Source organism: Phlebotomus argentipes, unplaced genomic scaffold (assembly GCF_947086385.1).
Source record: "Phlebotomus argentipes unplaced genomic scaffold, Phlebotomus argentipes genome assembly contig_15, whole genome shotgun sequence".
NCBI lineage: Eukaryota > Metazoa > Arthropoda > Insecta > Diptera > Psychodidae > Phlebotomus > Phlebotomus argentipes.
Window position 1 is genome coordinate 15,954,075 of NW_026776181.1, and position 19,399 is coordinate 15,973,473.

Below are 19,399 nucleotides of genomic sequence, written 5' to 3' on the forward strand. Positions count from 1 at the left end.
CCATCCCAGCCTGCATCTCGCTGAGGGCGCTCCTGCACGGCGCCTGCTGGACTCTTGGGCGCCTCCGCGCCCTCTCGTTCGCTCTTGTCTTGGGCCACCAGAAGACCATCACAGTGCGTGTTGGGCGTGTAAAAATAGACTCTGTGTGTGCCTCTCATGCTGATTTTCCACCATCGCAACGCAGTTTTCCCTGAGCTGTGAACCCGTGAAAATTGTGCCATGACTGCTCGTGCAGGAATCTAACGGACACGCCCGCGGAGAATCGCAATCGCGACATCGGGCAGTGGATCCGCAGCGTCCGCAGATGTGCCATGTGAAGAAGAGTGCTGGAAGTGCGGGAAAAAATGGGTGTGAAGCGTATTTGTGGCCATTGTGTGGCTCTGCTGGCGGCCTTTGCCCTCCTCAGCATCGCCATCCGGACGGCCGGGGTGGCGGCCACCCCAGAGGGTGACGTGTAAGTGCCTCCCGGACGCCCCAGTTGCATCCTCCGGACGGCAGAATTGCCTCCTGACACGGAAAATCTCACCCGATATGCCTAAAAATATCCCTCCTGTGCCACCTTAAGGTGTGAGTGACGTCGGTCATCTTCGTCTCCCACGAGATTTTCCCACCCAGAGCGAGACGGTGCGCTAATCGCGCGCCTCCGGCCGTCCCGCTCGCGGTCGGTTAGCGTCCCGGCGTCTCACACAGCTCACAATCCAATGTCACACTCACACTTGGCGCGCAAACGGGCAAAACACAAAATATTTGCATTTGCGGAAAGAACACAACATTCGCCCATTGCGAAACTCCACCTTTTCTTCTGCGTCTCACGCGCCCGAACGGAAATAAACCGGGCCAGTGAGGCAGCACGTGGCGTCGCACTTATTCTTTATGTGTGCTTTCCTCTGTGAATCAGAGCGAAAGTTTGCGCGGAAAATGACAAAGTCCCATTATGTACATTACTTTCTGTGCTTCTCGTAAAACTCATTGACGCCGAAGTAAAGTTCTTTTGTCGGCCTTAATGGCGCGCAATTGCATAGCAAGTGACTTTAAACATTTCAAGACATTCTATATGATTAGGCCGTGATAGGGCGGAAGAAATGGTACAAAAAATTTTAAACAGTAGCTAAAAACATACAAAAAGCAAATTGACAAGGCCAAATCAAGGCGTACTCTTATGTAAATGTCTTCTAGACATTACAAACTCATGGTTTTACGTGGATTTAGAGCAAAATAGGCAGTGTCCTAACTTAATTTTCGCTGCTGTATACGCAGCTTTCTCTGCATTTTGCAATATCTCGGTCCCAATTTGAGATATCGCCATGATATCAACGCCATTTGAAAGATCATTAAATTCTGATCATTTTTTGTCTTAAGGTAAATGCCTCTACAATTGAAAGAAATATCACATTTTTAGCACCAAAAAAATTCGCCAAAAATTTCATAAGTGTCCTAACGTAATTTTTGCTACTGTTTGTATATTATGTATATTGTACATAATCCATCTAAATAAATCCTTTTTCTAGTTGTTTTTTTTTCATCAGAGTTCAGCAGAAATGAACAAACTTTCCCGCAAAACCCAGAGAGAGAGCAAATGTTTTGGTTTTCCAATGATAAATTTAGTGTTGTTTACACGTCTTAAAAGCATTTTTCACTTGCTTTCAGTGTTGAGCTCTGGGCACAGAAGTTTGGCGATGAATTGTGGGAACTTGGCCAGAAAATGACGAAATCACCGGAGATTCAAGCGGTAATAGAAACAATTACATCTTATAATTCGCAATGATTAATGGAATAATTGTATTTCAGAAATACAAAGCCTACAACGCTCGCGTAGAGCCGAAGGACGGCGAGAGTCTGATCCAGTCGATTGTGGAGAATGTGGGCAGGATGTTCATCCGGAAGATGGATGCGGTCAAGTGCATCTTGCACGTGGCTGAGGAAGTGTCTGAGCAGTTTGAGTTCAACGAGACGTATCCGGGCAACTTCTCCTACTACTCCAGCAAGTACAGCAGCATCTACGGCAAGGAGCGCGACGTGGAGCTGCCGGAGTCCATTCAGAACAACGCCTTCATGTACGAGGAGATGTATCTGGATCAGGACACGCACTTCTACAACATCTCAGTCAACACCACTCACAGTTCAGTGCACGTGCCAACAAATGTATACGATCGATCGAATCGCGTGATGGAAGCGCTGCAGTGGTCAGAGGCGCTGGACGAAGTGTTTGTGCAGAACTACAACTCGGATCCTGCGCTGTCCTGGCAGTACTTCGGCTCCTACACAGGACTGCTCAGGCACTATCCCGCCATGGAGTGGGAGGGCGAGGAGGTGGACGTTTACGACTGCAGAAGACGCTCGTGGTACATCGAGACGGCCACTTGCTCCAAGGACGTCGTCATTCTCCTGGACAACTCGGGATCGATGACGGGCTTCAGGAACTACATCGCACAGCTCACGGTCAAGAGTGTCCTCGACACCTTCAGCAACAATGACTTCATCAACATCTACAACTACTCGAGCGAGATTCAGGAACTCGTGCCGTGCTTCAATGACATGCTGGTCCAGGCGACTCCTGAGAACATTGAAGTCTTCAATGATGCTGTCCAGGGATTGGAGCCCGAAGGATACGCCAATGTCACGAAAGCCTTCATTCGAGCCTTCAAACTCCTGGAGAAGTACCGAGATATCCGACGATGCAATGAGTCGACGACAGGATGCAATCAAGCGATCATGCTGATCACCGACGGAGTTCCTGGCAATCTCACAGAGGTGTTCAACCAGTGGAATAGAGTACAAGTGAACAATGAGACGAAGACTCCCGTCAGGATATTCACGTACCTTCTGGGAAAGGAAGTGACGAAAGTGAGAGAGATTCAGTGGATGGCGTGTCTCAACAGAGGCTACTATTCGCACATTCAGACGCTGGATCAGGTGCAGGAGGAAGTCCTGAAGTATGTCACAGTCATAGCGACTCCTCTCGTCCTGCAAGGAGTGGAGCATCCTCCAACATGGACTCACGCTTTCGCGGACAAAGCCGTAAGAAACCTAAACATTCAGATCTTCACCACATTCTCCCCTTGTTGTTGCCTTTCTTTCAGTACAAACAAGAAGACGACGACGTTCCTCCGAGACTCATGATAGCCGTGGGAGTGCCAGCCTATGACCACGAATATGATCCAATTCGGAACGTCACGAGGAGTATAAGTCTCTTGGGAGTGGCAGGAACAGATGTTCCCATTGAAGATATTGACAAACTCACGTTGCCTTACAAAGTATGCTAAGAACTGACTAAGAAATGATCTTTGCTGAAGCTTGGCTTCTTCTCTTGCAGCTCGGGGTGAATGGATACTCTTTCATCATCAGTAACAATGGTTACGTTCTCCTCCATCCGGATCTCAGGCCAACACACAAGGGTATCCTTAAGCCAAACTACAATAGCATAGATTTCACCGAAGTGGAGCAGTTCGAGGATGATCGCGAGGGAAGGGATCCAGGAGATGATCTCCTGGAGCTCAGGGAGAGTCTAGTCAACACTGTGACGGGGAAAATGGTGAAAATCCCCGTGAGATATCACTATGACAAGATGCGCAGGGTGTCTCCGGAGGTGCAGGACTACTACTTCGCTCCGCTGGTCAACACTCCGTTCTCCCTTGGCCTGGCGCTGCCGCACGATTACGGCAACACGTGGATCAAGGTTGGCGACGAGATCAAGAGGAATCAGCACATGGGCGTGAATATCTCGGATTTCTTTGTCGGCGAGAACTGGAAAATCCATCCCGACTGGGTGTACTGCAAGTATCACTATCTGGAAGGGCACGAGTTCAAGACGCCCGAAGCGGAATTGAGACACTTCCTGAAGAAGCTCTACGATCCACAGTGGACGTGGTCGCAACAGTACGAACCTGATGTTGGCTTTGACACCGCGGATTCGACTGAACGTAAGTTCTTGTGGGTTGAGAAGAAGCTTGAACTTGAGACTTCTCTCTCTCTCTCTTCCAGCAAACTGCGGCCGGAAGACACTCGATGATGATGCATATTACTGCAATCGCGAATTGGTTCAATTGCTGGTGTTCGATGCCAAAGTCACAAACACTTCTTATCGCGAATGGCGCTTCGAGTCCGCGTCGGAGAAGGAGCTGATTCAGCGTTACAACGCCACGCTGCGCTTCGTGGCCACCATGAGTGGTCTCACGAGGTGGCAATTCATCTTCGGCGAGGTGGAAGTCGACACTGATCGCGAGTTCGGCGACTACCACACGACGGCCATCGATGAGACGTGGTACAAGAGCGCCATTCTGCAGCACAAGATCGATCCGCAGAGCTTCGTCTACTCCGTCCCGCACGCCAGCGATCCGGCCGAAGAGGGAGAGCTCAAGGTGACGGCGTCTCATGCCATCTTCCCCAGGGATGGCGGCCTGGAAGCGCCCGGCGCCGTCGTTGGCTTCCAGTTCTCGCATCAACTCATGTACGAACGCTTCATGGAGCTGACTTCGAAGACCAACGTGAGTCCCAAAGTGTCCTCAATGGTATTGTGGGGATTGATGAAATTGATGTTTTCAGTGCATTGACTGCATGAAGAGTTGCGAATCGGACGAGCAGGATTGCTACGTGATTGACAATAACGGCTACGTGATCCTTTCGGAGACGCAGAACGACACGGGGCGCTTCTTCGGGGAGTTGGAGGGAGCCGTGATGGAGGCGATGGTGGAAGCGGGCATCTACAAGAGCATCACCGTCTACGACTGGCAGGCGCTGTGCTTCGAGGAAGTCATGGTGTCCAGCGACAGCCACTTCCTCATCTCTCCCTTCAAGCTCCTCGTCCTGACCATGGACTGGCTGTTCACGGAGTTCGTGCTGCATCTGTCCAAGCTGCACATGTGGCTGGTGGAGGGCGTTCCGCTGGACGACGTGTATGATGACTACGACACAGCCACGCTGCCCACGAAGAAGCTGCGCAAGGGCCAGAACCAGGAGGAGGAGGACTACTTCAATCGCCCCAAGGAGATCAAGTACGAGACGCACCACTACGCGTGTGACAAGCAGTCGCAGCTGTTCGTCCTGAACCAGAGCATGTTCATCCAGGGCAACGGCTTCTCAGGCGAGGGACCAAGGAACTGCTCCCGTCCCTACTACATCAAGCGCATCCCGCACTCCAATCTCGTCCTCGTCGTGGTGAACACGATGCACTCCAGCTGCTATCGCTTCCTCACCGCCGAGCCGCAGGTCATCGAGTACACGGTGGAGTTCCCCTGCCACAAGCTCGCGATGAACTACCTGCCGCGCCGGCGTCTGGAGGAGTGCTTCACGGAACATCCGGACGAGGAGGAGATGACCTACTGCGGCTCCGCCGCCGACCACCTTCCGTCAATTGTGGCATTTGGCATTGGCCTCCTCCTGATCCTCTCCCTCCACTGAAAGCCTTCACTTTTAGACGACTTTTTCCGCATTAGGGCCGGCACGCGTCCCTCCAGCACAGGGTACACGAGGAGGCATTAGCGTGGTTTCTGGTTTTGGCCGCTTCTCTCTTCAGTGGGCGGGGCAAACGAGTGGGCGGAGCTCTGGCGTTTGATTGAAAACCAGAAAATACTCATTTTAATCCATCCATTAAATGTTTTAAACGCATTTCCACCATTTTTAGGTACTCAAATTGAAAGAAAAAAGAATAAAGAAGCTTTCCTAGTCATTTTTTCATGTCCTTCACAGATGCTCCGCCCAGTCTGTCTGACACAAAACCACCAACGACAGTTAATGCCCAAGATGGTGAACATTAGAATTGCGTAAACAATGTGGTTGTAGCTGATATATATATATATTTAAAAAGGTGTAACAGGAGAAAAAAAAATGTAGCAAAATCAAATATTTTCAGTGTAGATAGAGTGAGATTTTATTCGTTTGTGTAAAAAGAAAAAAATCAAATTTGGGGGGCTTTTCAGGAAATATGGATGTGAAAAGGCCAAAAAGAAGTCAAGTTTAGTTATAAAAAATTAAGTGTTAAAAAATTTTCTAGATAAAGAAGAAAGATATTAGACAATCGATTTTATTTGTTGTTTCATGTGGAAATTAATTTTTGCGAAAAGGAAATTGTGGGAAAATTTTTGAAAGAAAACTATAATGTAGTTTAAGATAAATAAGGAAATCTTATGAGAAACTCCCCAAAATTGTGTACCTCAAATATTAGAAAAAACCTCCTGTTTTTTTTTCCTAATAAAGACACACGACAAAAGAGAACACCAAGTCCTTGTAAAATAGAAAGAAAAATGTAGAGAAAAACTGAGAAAATAACACTTATATACGGGATTTTTAACATTTTACCTTATATACATTTTATTGATATATACCAAAGTGAAGTGAACAATTAAACAATTTATATGAATGTGATCCTACTTTTTAACATGGACTCTTAGAATTTAAATGACACACGCAATTTATTATGGTAAATTTGTTACACAAGAAAACATAATGGAACAAGAAAAAAAAATGTTTAATACAATAATTATATGATAGAAGACATGATGGAAAAAAATACACAGAATATTTTATTGTGTAAAATTGTAATGGGATTAAATGTTGAAGAAAAAAAATGAATATTTGTTGTTTCACCAAATAATAAATTTTTAATCGAACATTGTGCAATTATAAATTATTTTGTGCATTTCCCTGCATTTAATGTTGTGGCAAAATTGAGGTAATTCGGCATGTTTTCCAGTGCAAAGCGGCAGAAATAAATACAGAAACTAACTACAAATGCTAAACTAAAGCTCTCCAGACGTCATCCGGCGTCCTTCACGGCACTCTGGCCACTGCCCTCGTCGATAGGATCGATCTTCAGCACCATTCCGCCGTCCTCCTGCTCCGCCATCAGCGGAATCTGCGGCGTGAGTCCTCCCGTGGCCCAGAGATACAAGTCCAGCGTCCTGCCGGCGCATTCGGCGATGAAGCGCACGAACGGCCGCACGTCGCCCTCGTTGGCCGTCTGCAGGGCGTCGTAGTACTGCAGCCGCTGCTGCTTCGCGATGATCGCCGGCGGATAGCCGGCGCGCATCAGGATGGTGTTCATCAGCAGCCGCGAAGTCCTGCCATTGCCGTCGGCGAACGGATGAATGTGCACGAGTTTGTAGTGCGCCAGAGCCGCGAGTTTCACTGGATGAAGAGATGTGGTTTGCGGCGCGTTCAGCCACTGCTCGAAGCGATCCATCAGACTCTGCAGATCTCCCGGGCCGGGTGGGATGTGTCCGCCGACGTAGACTTGCGTTGTCCTCAGAACGCCACCCTCGATGGGATCCACGTGGCCCAGGACTCTCTTGTGGATCTCCAGGATGTCCTTCAGGCTGATGAAGTCGTTCCTGACGAAGGAAATCAGCGTTTAGAATTATTGCCTCGTTGCAACTTTACTTTCATAACATTAATAATAAGCTGTCAAAAATATTAATTCGTAAAAAAGGCGTTGCAAGATTACGATTCATAACATTTACTAATAAAGTGAAGACAAGGCAAGCCGGAAAATTTACATAAAAATCAGGGAAATAGACAATCATGCTATTTGTGTGTAGATAAACACAGATTTATTTGATTTTTCTGGCCATTTGTGCACATTTCAATGCACCAGATTGAGGTTATGAGAGCGTCTGTGGCTCTGTGGTCAACGCGCTTGACTCTCGATGCTACAGTCGTGTGTTCGAATCCCACCAATTGCAAATGTTCGAACACAGCAGAGTGCAAAAATAAGCCTTTCAATGGCAAATTATAGCAGCCAAAATGGATTACTGTTGAATGTTTTAGCTGAAACATACGCTTCACTGGAATTGTCTTGCGCTCTATCTCTGTATATAATAAAGGTGGGCGTTAGAACCACTTATGGTTGATCGGCAAGCTGACAATCTGTCATCGTAAAACCCAAAACTGTCATAAATGACTTTCTGACACTTAAATTCATATTAAATAAACTCTATCTTTGCCTTGCAACGCTTTCTCGTTCATATTTCATTCGTCTTTTACACTAGCTGTTGCCGTGCGGCCGTCAATATTAGCTATGAAAGAGTAAAGTTGCAACACCGAATTGGTAGCTTTTACGAACTAAAATACGAAATCCGTATTATTGCAACGACCGACCAAATAATGAACACAATTTGATGAGCACACACCTGTTGACCAGGCTGGCGTTGATGTATTTGAGGGCGGAATCCAGTCCCAGGATCTCGTTGTGCTCGTCAATGCTCTTCCCGGCCACTGCCATCCGGGTCTCCAGGATGGAGCGCGTCTGGGAGAGCGACATGGTGTTGCCCTCGATTCCCACGGAGTGGTAGATGTGCTGGAAGTAGGCCTCTTTCTTGGCCCTGCGCAGCGCCGCGCTGGACTCGTGGATCTGCGACAGAGCGTCTCTCTTCCTGTCCAGCTCCGTCAGCGTCTCCTGGTCCAGGCTGTCCACGATGTTGGCGGTCCTCTGGCGATTCAGCAGCGCGGCGTCGTGGGTCGGATTGACGATCAGCGCCTGGAAGTACAGCTGATCCGCCTTGACGACGTCCCTCTTCGAGTGCTCCAGGAACTCCCCGAACTTTGTCAGTATTTCAGGATGCTTCGGCGCCAGAGCGATGGCATGCTCAAACAGCTTGAGCGCCTTGTCCTCCTTGCCGTCTCTCTTGAAGTCCTCAGCCACCTTGAGGATGGACAGAGCCTCATTCTTCTGCCCCAGCAAATCTGCAGGCATCTCGCTGTCCAGGAACTTCCTGACCTGGAAATCCTCTCGCACTTGCAGCCAATTCTCCGACGGCAGCACGTACTTCGTCTTCTCCACCACAGTGTAGTTCCTGGCGAGGAATATCACAAGAATTGAGCAGAAGATGCCCAGGAAGAAGATGACAAAGTGGGAGAAGAGCTGCATTTTTCGCCTCCAATTTGACGATTTTATCTCTTCCAGAAGACTCTTGAGCATGGTGGAAAAGCACGAACGGGTCACGAACTAATCAGCACTGGCATTCTTGCCACTTATCACTGGTTATCACGGATTAAATTGCTTTGGCAAAGACTGACGTGGTTTTCTCACCAAATTGTGTTGTTTTTCTGCACACAAATTGACAATTTGCGCCGAAAACACCCGAACTTTGATCGGCGCACGAGAATCCCACTTCGCTTTGGAGACTTTCGAAAAATTTCTCTGAAGACTTTTCGATGTCGAAAAGTGTGAATTCAAACACTGACAGTTTGCTGTATTTGCCTTTCTCCAGCCATTTGCGCGGGTGGGCGAATTGAGTTGAAAAGTCAATAAATAATTAAGAAAGACCAAAGAAGAACTACTTAAGAAGGAAATTTGCTCAATTTCACCGCTCAGTTGGTCAAGTGAGCGTAATTTGTGCTGGAAGAAACACACCAAGGAATTGGCGAAAACGTACAAAAGCCACTCATTATTAATTCAACTACATGAGAAAATTTTCTTTTCTCTCTCGCGCACACCAAACTTGCCACGGATAAGAGAGCCTGCAAGTTTAATTAACTTACCAACATCGATTGCCAACCCCCTCGCGCACTTCTTTTTCAACCCCGAATTCACCCTTGAGGCTCCAAATAATTCCGCGTGCACTTTCGCAAGGAGAACCGCAAAAAAGCGCGCAAAGCCTTCATATGGAAATTGCGTGGGAGTTTCTTTTCATGGTGTTCTTGAGGGTGACTGAACACCCTCGGATTGACATTAAATTGACAAAATAGATGGATTACAGGTGGAAAAAAAGGGTGGGCGTGAAAAGCAGTCGATGATTTGGTACTTTTGCCTGGCATAAACTTTTGCACTTTTCCCGCTATTTGACGGTGAAAAAGGGGGTGTTTGTGAATGGTTGTGAAGGGTATTTTTCTCAATTTCCCCAAAATCATCCACTTGTCAATTTCCTCTCCCCCTGAAAATTCTCTGTGTGCGCCAAAAAGTGCCGAAATTACACCAGAAATGACACATTTCTCATGTGATCAATGGCAAAATATTTCCACCCAAGGAATTAATGCCAAAATTTACACACACGGAATGCATTATTCCCATCTCATATTGTGAAAATAGGCAAAATGCGTGCACAACCAAAAGCCGCTCATGGAAATCCATTTTCCCTTTTTCACTCGATTATAATATATTCCCTTTTCAATTTCCTCCACTCAACCGCATTCCATCCACGGCTTCGCATTTCATGACCTCCCGTCGCGCTTCCAGGGTCACGTTGAATGCCATGTGGCGTCGCTTTGCAGCGAAATGGCCACTGAAACGGCGAATAAGATGGACTTTGGCCACTGAAAAGCTTGCTGAAAAGGGATCCACAAACTTTCACACATGATATTACTGTCTGTTGAAGTTTAAACGAGGATTTCTGTGGATTGTTTTTACAAACAAAATCCAAGAGAAGATAAAATAGCAAGAAACTGTACATAATTTCGTGTATCTCTTTATTACCATAACCTAAAAGCATTAAAAGGATTCTAAAGGTACTTTTCTTAAGAAGATTAAACTCTATAATCATTTTTACAAGTTTAAAAGTACTGATTTTGAGTTAAACTTAAGTCGAATAGTCCTTTAAATTTGCCTTTACTGGGTAAATAGTAATATTTTTGAGGTTATGTTCGTCTTAAGTTCAAAATAAAGTCTTTGATTTGAATTAAACGATGCGAAATCACAAAAAATGAAAGTGTGATCAGTTTAAGTGAAAGAACTGATTTTTATTAGTGTTATTTGTGCCACAAAACCTCTCTTAAATTACGCAGATAACCTAAAAAAGCATTAGAGAGTTATGTTACTACGTTGCAATGTTGGTAAGTTAGTGAATTTTAAGTTATTAAGTTGGTTTAACACACGCTTTTGCTATTCTGATTCACACATGTGTTAACACCATATTAATTCTCCTGAATGTGTTAATATTAACACGATCTGCTGAAGTTGTTTTATTGAATGCGTAAAAAGCAAAATAACGGATCTTGATCTGCAAATATCTTACAAAAATGGATCAATCCGCAATTGTGACTCTCATTTTTAGGCATAAACATAAAAGATATTTGCAACAAATTCTTTATATCGTAGATTTACTGAAGTATTTTCTTGAATTTCAATAATTTAGGCAAATTTCACCATTTTTCTTCTCTTACACGTTGTGGAATCGCTTAAAACTCAATTAAAACACTGTTTTAGCGAGAATATCAAGGGCAGTTTTTCCTTATTCATTTAGAATGTTAAACTTTGACATGTTTGAAGTTTAACATGTCTGTGTGTGACTGAGAATTGCTCCAAATAATTGCTTTAAAAGAGTGTTAATTTTATCTACTTTTCCCCCCAAAATGGCGCGAAAACTTGGTTGAAATATGGAATATGACGCTTTGGATCTTCTTTTATTAGGATCTTGGCGAAAAACTGTGAGCCAGATTAGCGCATTTATCAAATCATTAGCGTAATATATTTAATATAAACTCATTTTCATCCGCAAATGAGGTGTTAAAGTGAAAATGGCCCTTTAAAGTCCGCTCCGGCGGAGAGTGACGCGAAGGAGGGGCGGAAGCAGGTGTCAAAGTAATCAAAGACATGGGAGCGAAAATGGTCAAACGCCTCATTACCTTCACGCAATTTCCTTGGGTGATGGAATTCCTCAGCGCGCGCCTTGCAAGTATTATTTAGGAATTTACTCGAGCTGCAATAATCCAATTATGTCGTTACCCCAGCGTCTCGTGGGGAGCACAAATTTCTATCATATAAATAACAATCGATTCATTGATCTGTAAAGAAAGCGATTTTGTCCGCTCGCCCGAGAGGTTAGGCAAACATCACTTCAGGGGGTTTGGGGGGAAATGTTCTGCTGTGTTCTTGGAAGAGGGAGGGGGAAACACAGGCTGAGATTTCACCTGAAGGAATTTCTTGGGTGGCTCAAGAAGTATGGAAAGAAAAACATTTTTCCACTATTTATTTATTCCTTCCGCATTTCTGTGCCCTTCGTTTTCCCACCACTTCACCCTCGGGGACTTGCCTGGCTTCGCCGTATGTTTATTCGAGATGAGATTTCCCGGATCGTTTTCCAACGCTATAATCTTCTCTGAGAGTTTGTCTATTTGAGACATTTTCCGCGATCTCTTTTTTCGTCCCATCTCTGTCGTCCTTTTTTTTCGGCGGGAGGGAAAATGTCGCGCTGCTCTTGGCTCTGCGGAGGAGGGACGATTTTGGGGGTGGCTGCAGATGGAATTGTGCAGCAAGCATTGACAGCTTAATATCCCACTCAGTTATTTATGTGTGTCAGGAATAAATTCATCCCCCCAGAGTTTGTCTTCGCAACCCCCACCCGAGCCGACCTCTGAATACGGTTTTAATCATCTTATCGATGACAACGTGTTCCACCTGGGAGGCTGAACAGGCTCGCAGGACAATGGGGAGCGCCCAGAGGGTGGGCTCGACCTAATTGATGGGGTGAATGGGCTGCGCTTCGATGGCTATATCGTTAATTTTCCACTCTCTCAGCGACGATGACAAATGTCCCATACCAAGTAATCGTTTGCATTGTCCTGCACAGTAATTATGCTGCTCGAGACCTTGCCTACGATTGCAAACTCACCGGTGAATGGGACTTAAAATCTTCGCACTAATGCTCGGCTGTGTGAAAACACCGGATAATAGCGGACTGCGGGGCTGCTAAAATGGCACATTCGCCTGGCTTTTGTCCACTGAGATGGAAAGTGAGCAATTAGATTTCCCCCAAATCGAAGATTGCGAATTCTGTTTCAACAAATTGAGACATTTTCTGAATTATTTTGCCTACAAAAACCAATTTTACCGGCATTTCTAGGTTATGTGATTGATTTCTAACAGATTCTGACGATTTCAAAACCCTCAAAATCATCTAATATGTGTTAAAGCTGGGAATATTTCTCTTTTTCTTGACACAGTTGAGCATCTGTGATCGAAAAAACTTCATATTGGTTGAGAAGAAGCTCACAAGTCTATTATAACCTCAAAAAATATAATTTCGCTATAGAAAAACATTTCTTTGCATAGATTTTTCATTGAATCATTGAGAAATTCACAATATTTACTCATTTCTAGGCTTGAAAGAATACAAATTAGCCCAAGAAGGTTTTTTTTTAGCAGGATTCATAACCTCACAGTTTGATTAGATTGTGAGAAACAGTTAAAGGAATTGGAAAAGCGATTCAAAATGCTTTTTAAGTGTCTGAAGTGTTAAAGATCCTGCACAGAAAGTGAGGAAGTGTCAGGAAGTGGAGTATAGATTAAACGCATATTATCTCGCTCTTGATTTTCAGCACAATCATCAACTGAAGAGGCAAAATAGACAGCGTCCTAATTTAATTTTCGCTGCTGTATACGAAACTTTCTCTGCATTTTGCAATATCTCGGCTCCAAATTGAGATATCGCCATGATCTAAACGTCATTTGAAAGATCATTAAATTCTGTTCATTTTTTGTCTTAAGGTAAATGTCTCTAAAATTGAAAGAAATATCGTATTTTTAGCACTAAAAGGAAAAATGGCCTAAATATTCGCTACTTTAGTTCAATTAATGATCAAATGCGACTAAAAAGGGTTAAAAATTAATATTCATCACACATAAATGTTTCCTGTTGAAATTGTAAATGATTCTTTATCAAATTTGTTTAATGAAGCTGTTCTGAAATTGCTCCAACCTCCCCTAAAAATTGTACATAAAATAATTGCAAATTAAAAGTTGGCTTAGCTTTGCCATATTAAAAATAAAAGCCTGCGCAAGTGAAGCGGAAACCCAATTATTCCTTTTACAACTCGCTGGGTCAATTTTTCCTCGAGTGCAAACGCAGTTAGAAAAGTGCCAAATTGCATATTTTGCAGCGCAGCACATTTTCTCTCTCTCTCAGTGTTGATTTGTATGAGCTTTTCATGGAGACTCACATTTGAGATAAATTCATCTGCCATGGGAGGAAATCCATTCTTCTCTCTTCCCCAGAATTCATAGCTTTTCACTCTGGGCTCTCACTCCTGAGATTCTTTTTCATCCAAAATAGACAATCTGTCTTGTGGCTTCAGTCAGTTTATCAAACTTCAAGTTCACCATCTTTCCTTCCTCCTATTTGTGATATCAGCGCCTCTCTTTCTCCCTCTCTCTCTCTCTCTCTTTGCATGGCAAAAAAGAGGAGGGAAAACTGCAAAGTGGAAATTTCGCGTAAACGGAAAATAAGGAATATCACATAGAAATCCTCACTTGGAGAGACATTGAGAGAAGAGGAAAAAAAAGGGTGAGGAAGAGAACTTCAAATTCCGCTGAATATCACTGCAGGACATTTTCGGGTTGCGCGCTGAAGATTCTGGGTTTGGGCGGCGGAGAAGAAAAGAAATTGCAAAGTCTGAAAAATAACAAGACACACACCCACTTTTTATTCTTCTCCGCACAAGAAATATCCTCATCTTCACAGGCGAACAAGAGGGAACTACAATAATGGTCCAACTTCTTCATCTTCTCTCCACATTTTGCCGGACACAAGAATGGCAGAGCCTCAGAGAGAGAGACAGAGTGAGGGAGTGTCTTCGGAGGGACGCAAATGAAACAATTTATTTGCATTGAGGCCTCTTGACTTCACTCCCTCCCCCTTTTTTTCTCTCCACCGCTTCCGAGGCGCCCCTTTTTTCTGGTCTTTTTTTGATAAATGGGGATGCTAATGTGTCCGGGGTTCATTTTTATTTCACTGCCGGCCGTAGTTTATTTTATTTAATGCCACCGCCATCAAATGACTCACACTCACTCGACGCAAATTTTATTACACCCACTGTTGTAGTGTTGCGAAAAAAAAGCGACAAATTACTAATGCAGAAGTATATTGAGTGGATGAAAATTTGAATTATACTTTCGCAGCAGCGGGAAACAATGAACAAAAGCATAAAGAGATGTTTCTGAAGCTCCGCCCCCTTAAATGCCACGCCCATTTGCGTTTAAAAAGTCAAAAGAGTCATTTTGCAGGAGAACAAATTCAAAATTTAGCTTTAATATCGTTGAGAAATTTACCAAATTTACTTTGGAATCCCTTTGGATTCTTTTCAAGGTTGCAAAAAATTCAAATATTTAGAAAAAAATCAAAAAATTATTAAAAATTTGTATGAAATTATCAAAATTTGAATGAGACTTACGAAAAAAATCAAGAAATGATTGAATAATCACAAATATGATTAGTATTTATTGGGAATTTTAGACTGAAACATGAGAAATTCAATGGAAAAACTGAAAATATTATTTTCCAAAGTTCATTTTTAAAATTTTCAAAGTCTTCGTGTACATTTCATCCAAACAAGTCAACTTTTCTTACTTGAAATGACCTTATCTTTAATGTTTTGAAGTAAAAACAATTCAAATATATGAGAAATATTAATTTAGAGTCTAAAAATTCTGAAAATATAAAATAATCTGTCAAAGAAGCGTTTTTTGAGTTTATTATTATTATAATTATTAGACGTCGAGAAGAAATCTGAGCGGAAAATACTTGAATTCAAGTTTATAACATGAGAAATCCAAGAGCAAATGCCAAATGGATGAGAATTGTTTGGATTGAGGATGAAATTGAGCTGGAGATTAAATTAAAACTGGCCAAAATCGCCGAAAATCGTGTCTGTGAATAAATCAGACACTTGATAGATTGACTGCGGATTGATAACACTCAACGCCTAAAATGATAGACTCGATATTCACACGAGGAACATCAGTCACTGAGGGCAATTTATCACCCACATTTACTCCGAATCTCGTCCAGAATGACTGCAGGGCTGGGATTTTGGCGGGAAAATGGGCACAGAAGTGTAGATGACTTTAAATTCGGCGCGAGTGTGGCATAATGTAGAGTGTATTGAAATGAAATTAAATTGGCATCTAATGGGAATTTGATTTGCCATCCACTCCACCATCGACAATGGCAAAGTGCGCAATTTGAGGGTGAGCTTCTTGCGGCTATGGCAATGATGACTGTACATTAAATTGCTTCTGACGCCGCTCGGCGCGCTTCAGAGAATTTAGGTGATGTGCAAATACAAATCATATGAGTGAATGACACAACATTGAGATATTGTTTAGCATTTTGCCAACCATACACAACTTGCACAATCAGACAGATAATAGACATTGCCAGACTCCCGAGGGATGGGGGTGGCGCGCCCACCCACTGTCTTCCATTCAATTTCAAATTTCCAATTCAATCGTCTGGGATGTGCTTTAAATTCATTGCAATTCAGCGTGTGAAATTGCATATTTGCCACTTAAGCTGAGGCGAAAAGACGCTCTCTGCGCACACTTAATTCCCACCTTAAATGGCCTTCCTTTTTGCCGAACGCTCGACAGTCGCAGATGTCTTCTTTGCGCCAATCAAGGGGGGGATAATATGGTTGGATGTGGTGTAAAATTCAAATATGAGAAATTCATTCCAGTTTTTCATGATTTTCAGTCTTATAGAAGACAATAAACACCCGAAAATATTTATTTATTGTCTCTAAATGCTTTTAAAACACAAGAATCTTTAAGTTCTCTGCACAAAATGTGTCATGAAAAACGCTCAAACAATCTACTTTAAGGCCTGATCCGTATTTCTAATGGGATCAATGGGTTTTTCTGGTTCAGGAAGCAAGATTTTCAAGTTGAAATAAAATTTTGATATCAATTTCAACTCTTTGGAGTCTTTTCTCACATTTAATAGGATAACCAATATAAGAATAAGAATATTTATTACACTCGAGTCTTTTTATAATTTACTACTGTGAAGGCTTTGAGCGGCGACTGCCGCCAACTTTCACAAGAGCTTCAGCGGGGAAAAAATGGCAGAAAAGTCTTTAAATATTGGCACAATATTTTACAAAAATTAATACTGATTTAAATTCTTTCTATATGAGAAACATGACGAGACAATATAAAGGATCACGAGGAGTTTGTTTGCTAATCTGTGAAAAATATCTGTGAAGACTGCATTTTTGCCAAGGAAAACCGATGAAAACCACGCGTTTTATCATATTAATCAAGAGCATTTCTTTCAGGAAGAGAAACGAGCAACTTATGTCCTTTACTTCGAGTGGAACTGTGTTAAAAAAGGGTAGTAAATATTCTCTAGATGTTAATTTTAGCGATTCGGTCATGATTGGAGGCTCTATTTTGACAAAACATTGCTAAGAAAATTGTATTGCAAAGGCAAATGTTCAAAAAATTGATTTAAACGACCTTTCCGAACATAATCTCTACGATATCTCATCGATTTCCATGCAAAATAGGCTTCTTGCAAGATTCTTAATACCTCAAAACAGATTCTCCTCCTCGAAATCTACGAAATAAATAGAAGAAGATAAGGGAAGGTAGTGTCAGGAGTCCACCATACAAACTTGGAAGTGTTTGGAAGTGGTGTACAGATCTTAGGCAAATTATTAACCTTGGCGCCAATTTTCGCAGTCACTCCTCAGCCAAGACATCTGAGGACGTATATTTTCTTCCTTGGAAGAGAGAAAGAGAGTGAAAATGATGGATTGCGACTCGGATGTCCGGCATCCAGAACAATTTACGAGATTCATGGGGGCGCAAACAGACGGAATTACCATACATGGAGAGTGTGTTTCTTTGGCCAAATGGATTCCGGACGAGTCTAACAAATCATAAGCTTCCAATTCTTTAGAGTATCAGACACACTTTCCGGCGCATATTTCACCACCGAGAATCTCTCGGGGCGTCCTTCCACTGTGAAATGGGTTCCGGTTGATAAATAACTACAAACTGGGGTGACTCACACTTTTTCCACCCCCCCCCCAGCCCGGGTCAAGTGAAAGACACTTTCGCATATGGTCCACTCCATCTTGGCGCAACCCCAATCATTTCCTCGGCGGACTACAGTTTTATGACACGAGAAATTCCTCCGGTGCGGCTTTGGAAAATCCATCCCGTGGACGACCGAACGTGGTCAGGGTTTATCAAGGGAGAATTGATGGCCTCAATCAAGGGGTGATATTTCAATTATTTCACCCAAAAGAAGTTGAGAAACTCTCTTGGGACACAAGATTATTTTCTGCAAAAAATATACTTTGAAGAAATATTCTTGAGTTATCTTGACAATTTGTGATGAGAATAAATTGATCAAAAAACTCTTAATTTGTATGGAAAATAAAATAATCAAAAATTGGGTTTTTTAATATCTGAAAAACTTAAATTTAAATATATTTGATTATTTTCTATCATATTATAATTATTAGAAAAGGCCCGAATAAGTCACAATAGAGAAATCAAAAAAGATTTTGGTCTGAAATCACGCATGAGTAAAAGGCAAAAATTTTAGCTTAATTCTGCTAATATGTTAGCTCATTTTCTATTCCTTTTGCTGAAAATAAACCAGAAATAAGCAAAAAAAAAGGCTAATGTTTTAGCTGAGAAGAGCAGACAATGTGAAAACGTCTAAGAATGTTGATCTGAATCAAAAGAAAGTACAGAATTCGAAAAGAAATTGTTGGTTCAAGAACTGCTCAAAATTAAGCTAATATTTACGTAAATTAACCCAGAAAAAGACCAGAATTTCAGGCAAAAAGTGACAAAAAGTATAAAAATTCTTATTTGTATCTGAAGGAAGCACGAGAATTCGAAAAAAATGATTTTTCATTTGAAAATTGCTCAGAATTGAGCTAATATTTTAGCAATATTATCGTGATTCTTATTATTATTGTGCTCGTGGGCTTTATTTGGTTCACATTAAATTTCATAAGACAATAAACGAGCTGCATTTGCCAGCATATTTGCAATGTTATGTCCACATAAAAACTATAGAGTGACATAAAATATATTTGTCAAACACTCTGTTATGTCATTCCTTAACAGCCAATAAAACATGTCAAATGACTTCTGTGCAGCTCGCTTAGCAAATCTGGCTTTTTCCCCGACTCACAATGCAGTTTTCCTCATCGCAATCTCAGTTGGAATTAATGACGCAGAAATGGTAATTTTGTTGACTTATCAGATTGATTCTACCTCAAAAATAATCCCCAGCAGAAGCGACAGAGATTGAGGGTGGAAATATCACTTAAGCTGGGGAAATTAATTAAATTCATTGGTGGGAAAATATGCATGAAATGATTATTTTAATACAATTGTGTCGCTGTTGGCTGTCTTCCACCGCTCCCCCAAAGACAATTCCCTCAGCGAGACGGCATGGAAAAGGGTTGATGCTCTCAACAATAACCATCACGTCATTTTGCTTATCAAATCGTCAGTATTTAATATAATAAATTCTCCAACGATTTCACCAAAAACGGTGGGGGTGTTTTTCAGCCATGGCATTCAAAAGGGGAAGAGAGACTGAAGCTCCGCAGCCTCAATGGAAATCCCAGTGGAGTTTCATGGATGTGGAAAAGTGATTAAGGGAATTTTCGCCGTTCGCCACCCCGTACTGAATACACAATTTTGCAACATTATAATGTCTCGAGG

At 42.7% G+C, this 19,399-nt stretch overlaps 2 protein-coding genes across 2 annotated transcripts; one reads left to right on the forward strand and one right to left on the reverse strand.

Moving 5' to 3' along the window:
- Nucleotides 1-334: 334 nt before the first annotated feature.
- LOC132262162 (voltage-dependent calcium channel subunit alpha-2/delta-3) lies at nt 335-6,238 on the forward strand. Its single transcript, XM_059761315.1, has 7 exons — nt 335-454; nt 1,648-1,729; nt 1,789-3,018; nt 3,081-3,254; nt 3,314-3,920; nt 3,982-4,484; nt 4,543-6,238. The coding sequence occupies exons 1-7, from the start codon at nt 345-347 to the stop codon at nt 5,395-5,397; spliced, it is 3,561 nt and encodes a 1,186-aa protein (XP_059617298.1). The 5' UTR covers nt 335-344; the 3' UTR covers nt 5,398-6,238.
- Nucleotides 6,239-6,341: 103 nt separating this feature from the next.
- LOC132262163 (protein adenylyltransferase Fic) lies at nt 6,342-9,040 on the reverse strand. Its single transcript, XM_059761316.1, has 2 exons — nt 8,124-9,040; nt 6,342-7,325 (listed from the first exon to the last, which is right to left on the reverse strand). Exons 1-2 carry the CDS (start codon nt 8,909-8,911, stop codon nt 6,752-6,754), a joined length of 1,362 nt encoding a protein of 453 aa, XP_059617299.1. The 5' UTR covers nt 8,912-9,040; the 3' UTR covers nt 6,342-6,751.
- Nucleotides 9,041-19,399: the final 10,359 nt, after the last annotated feature.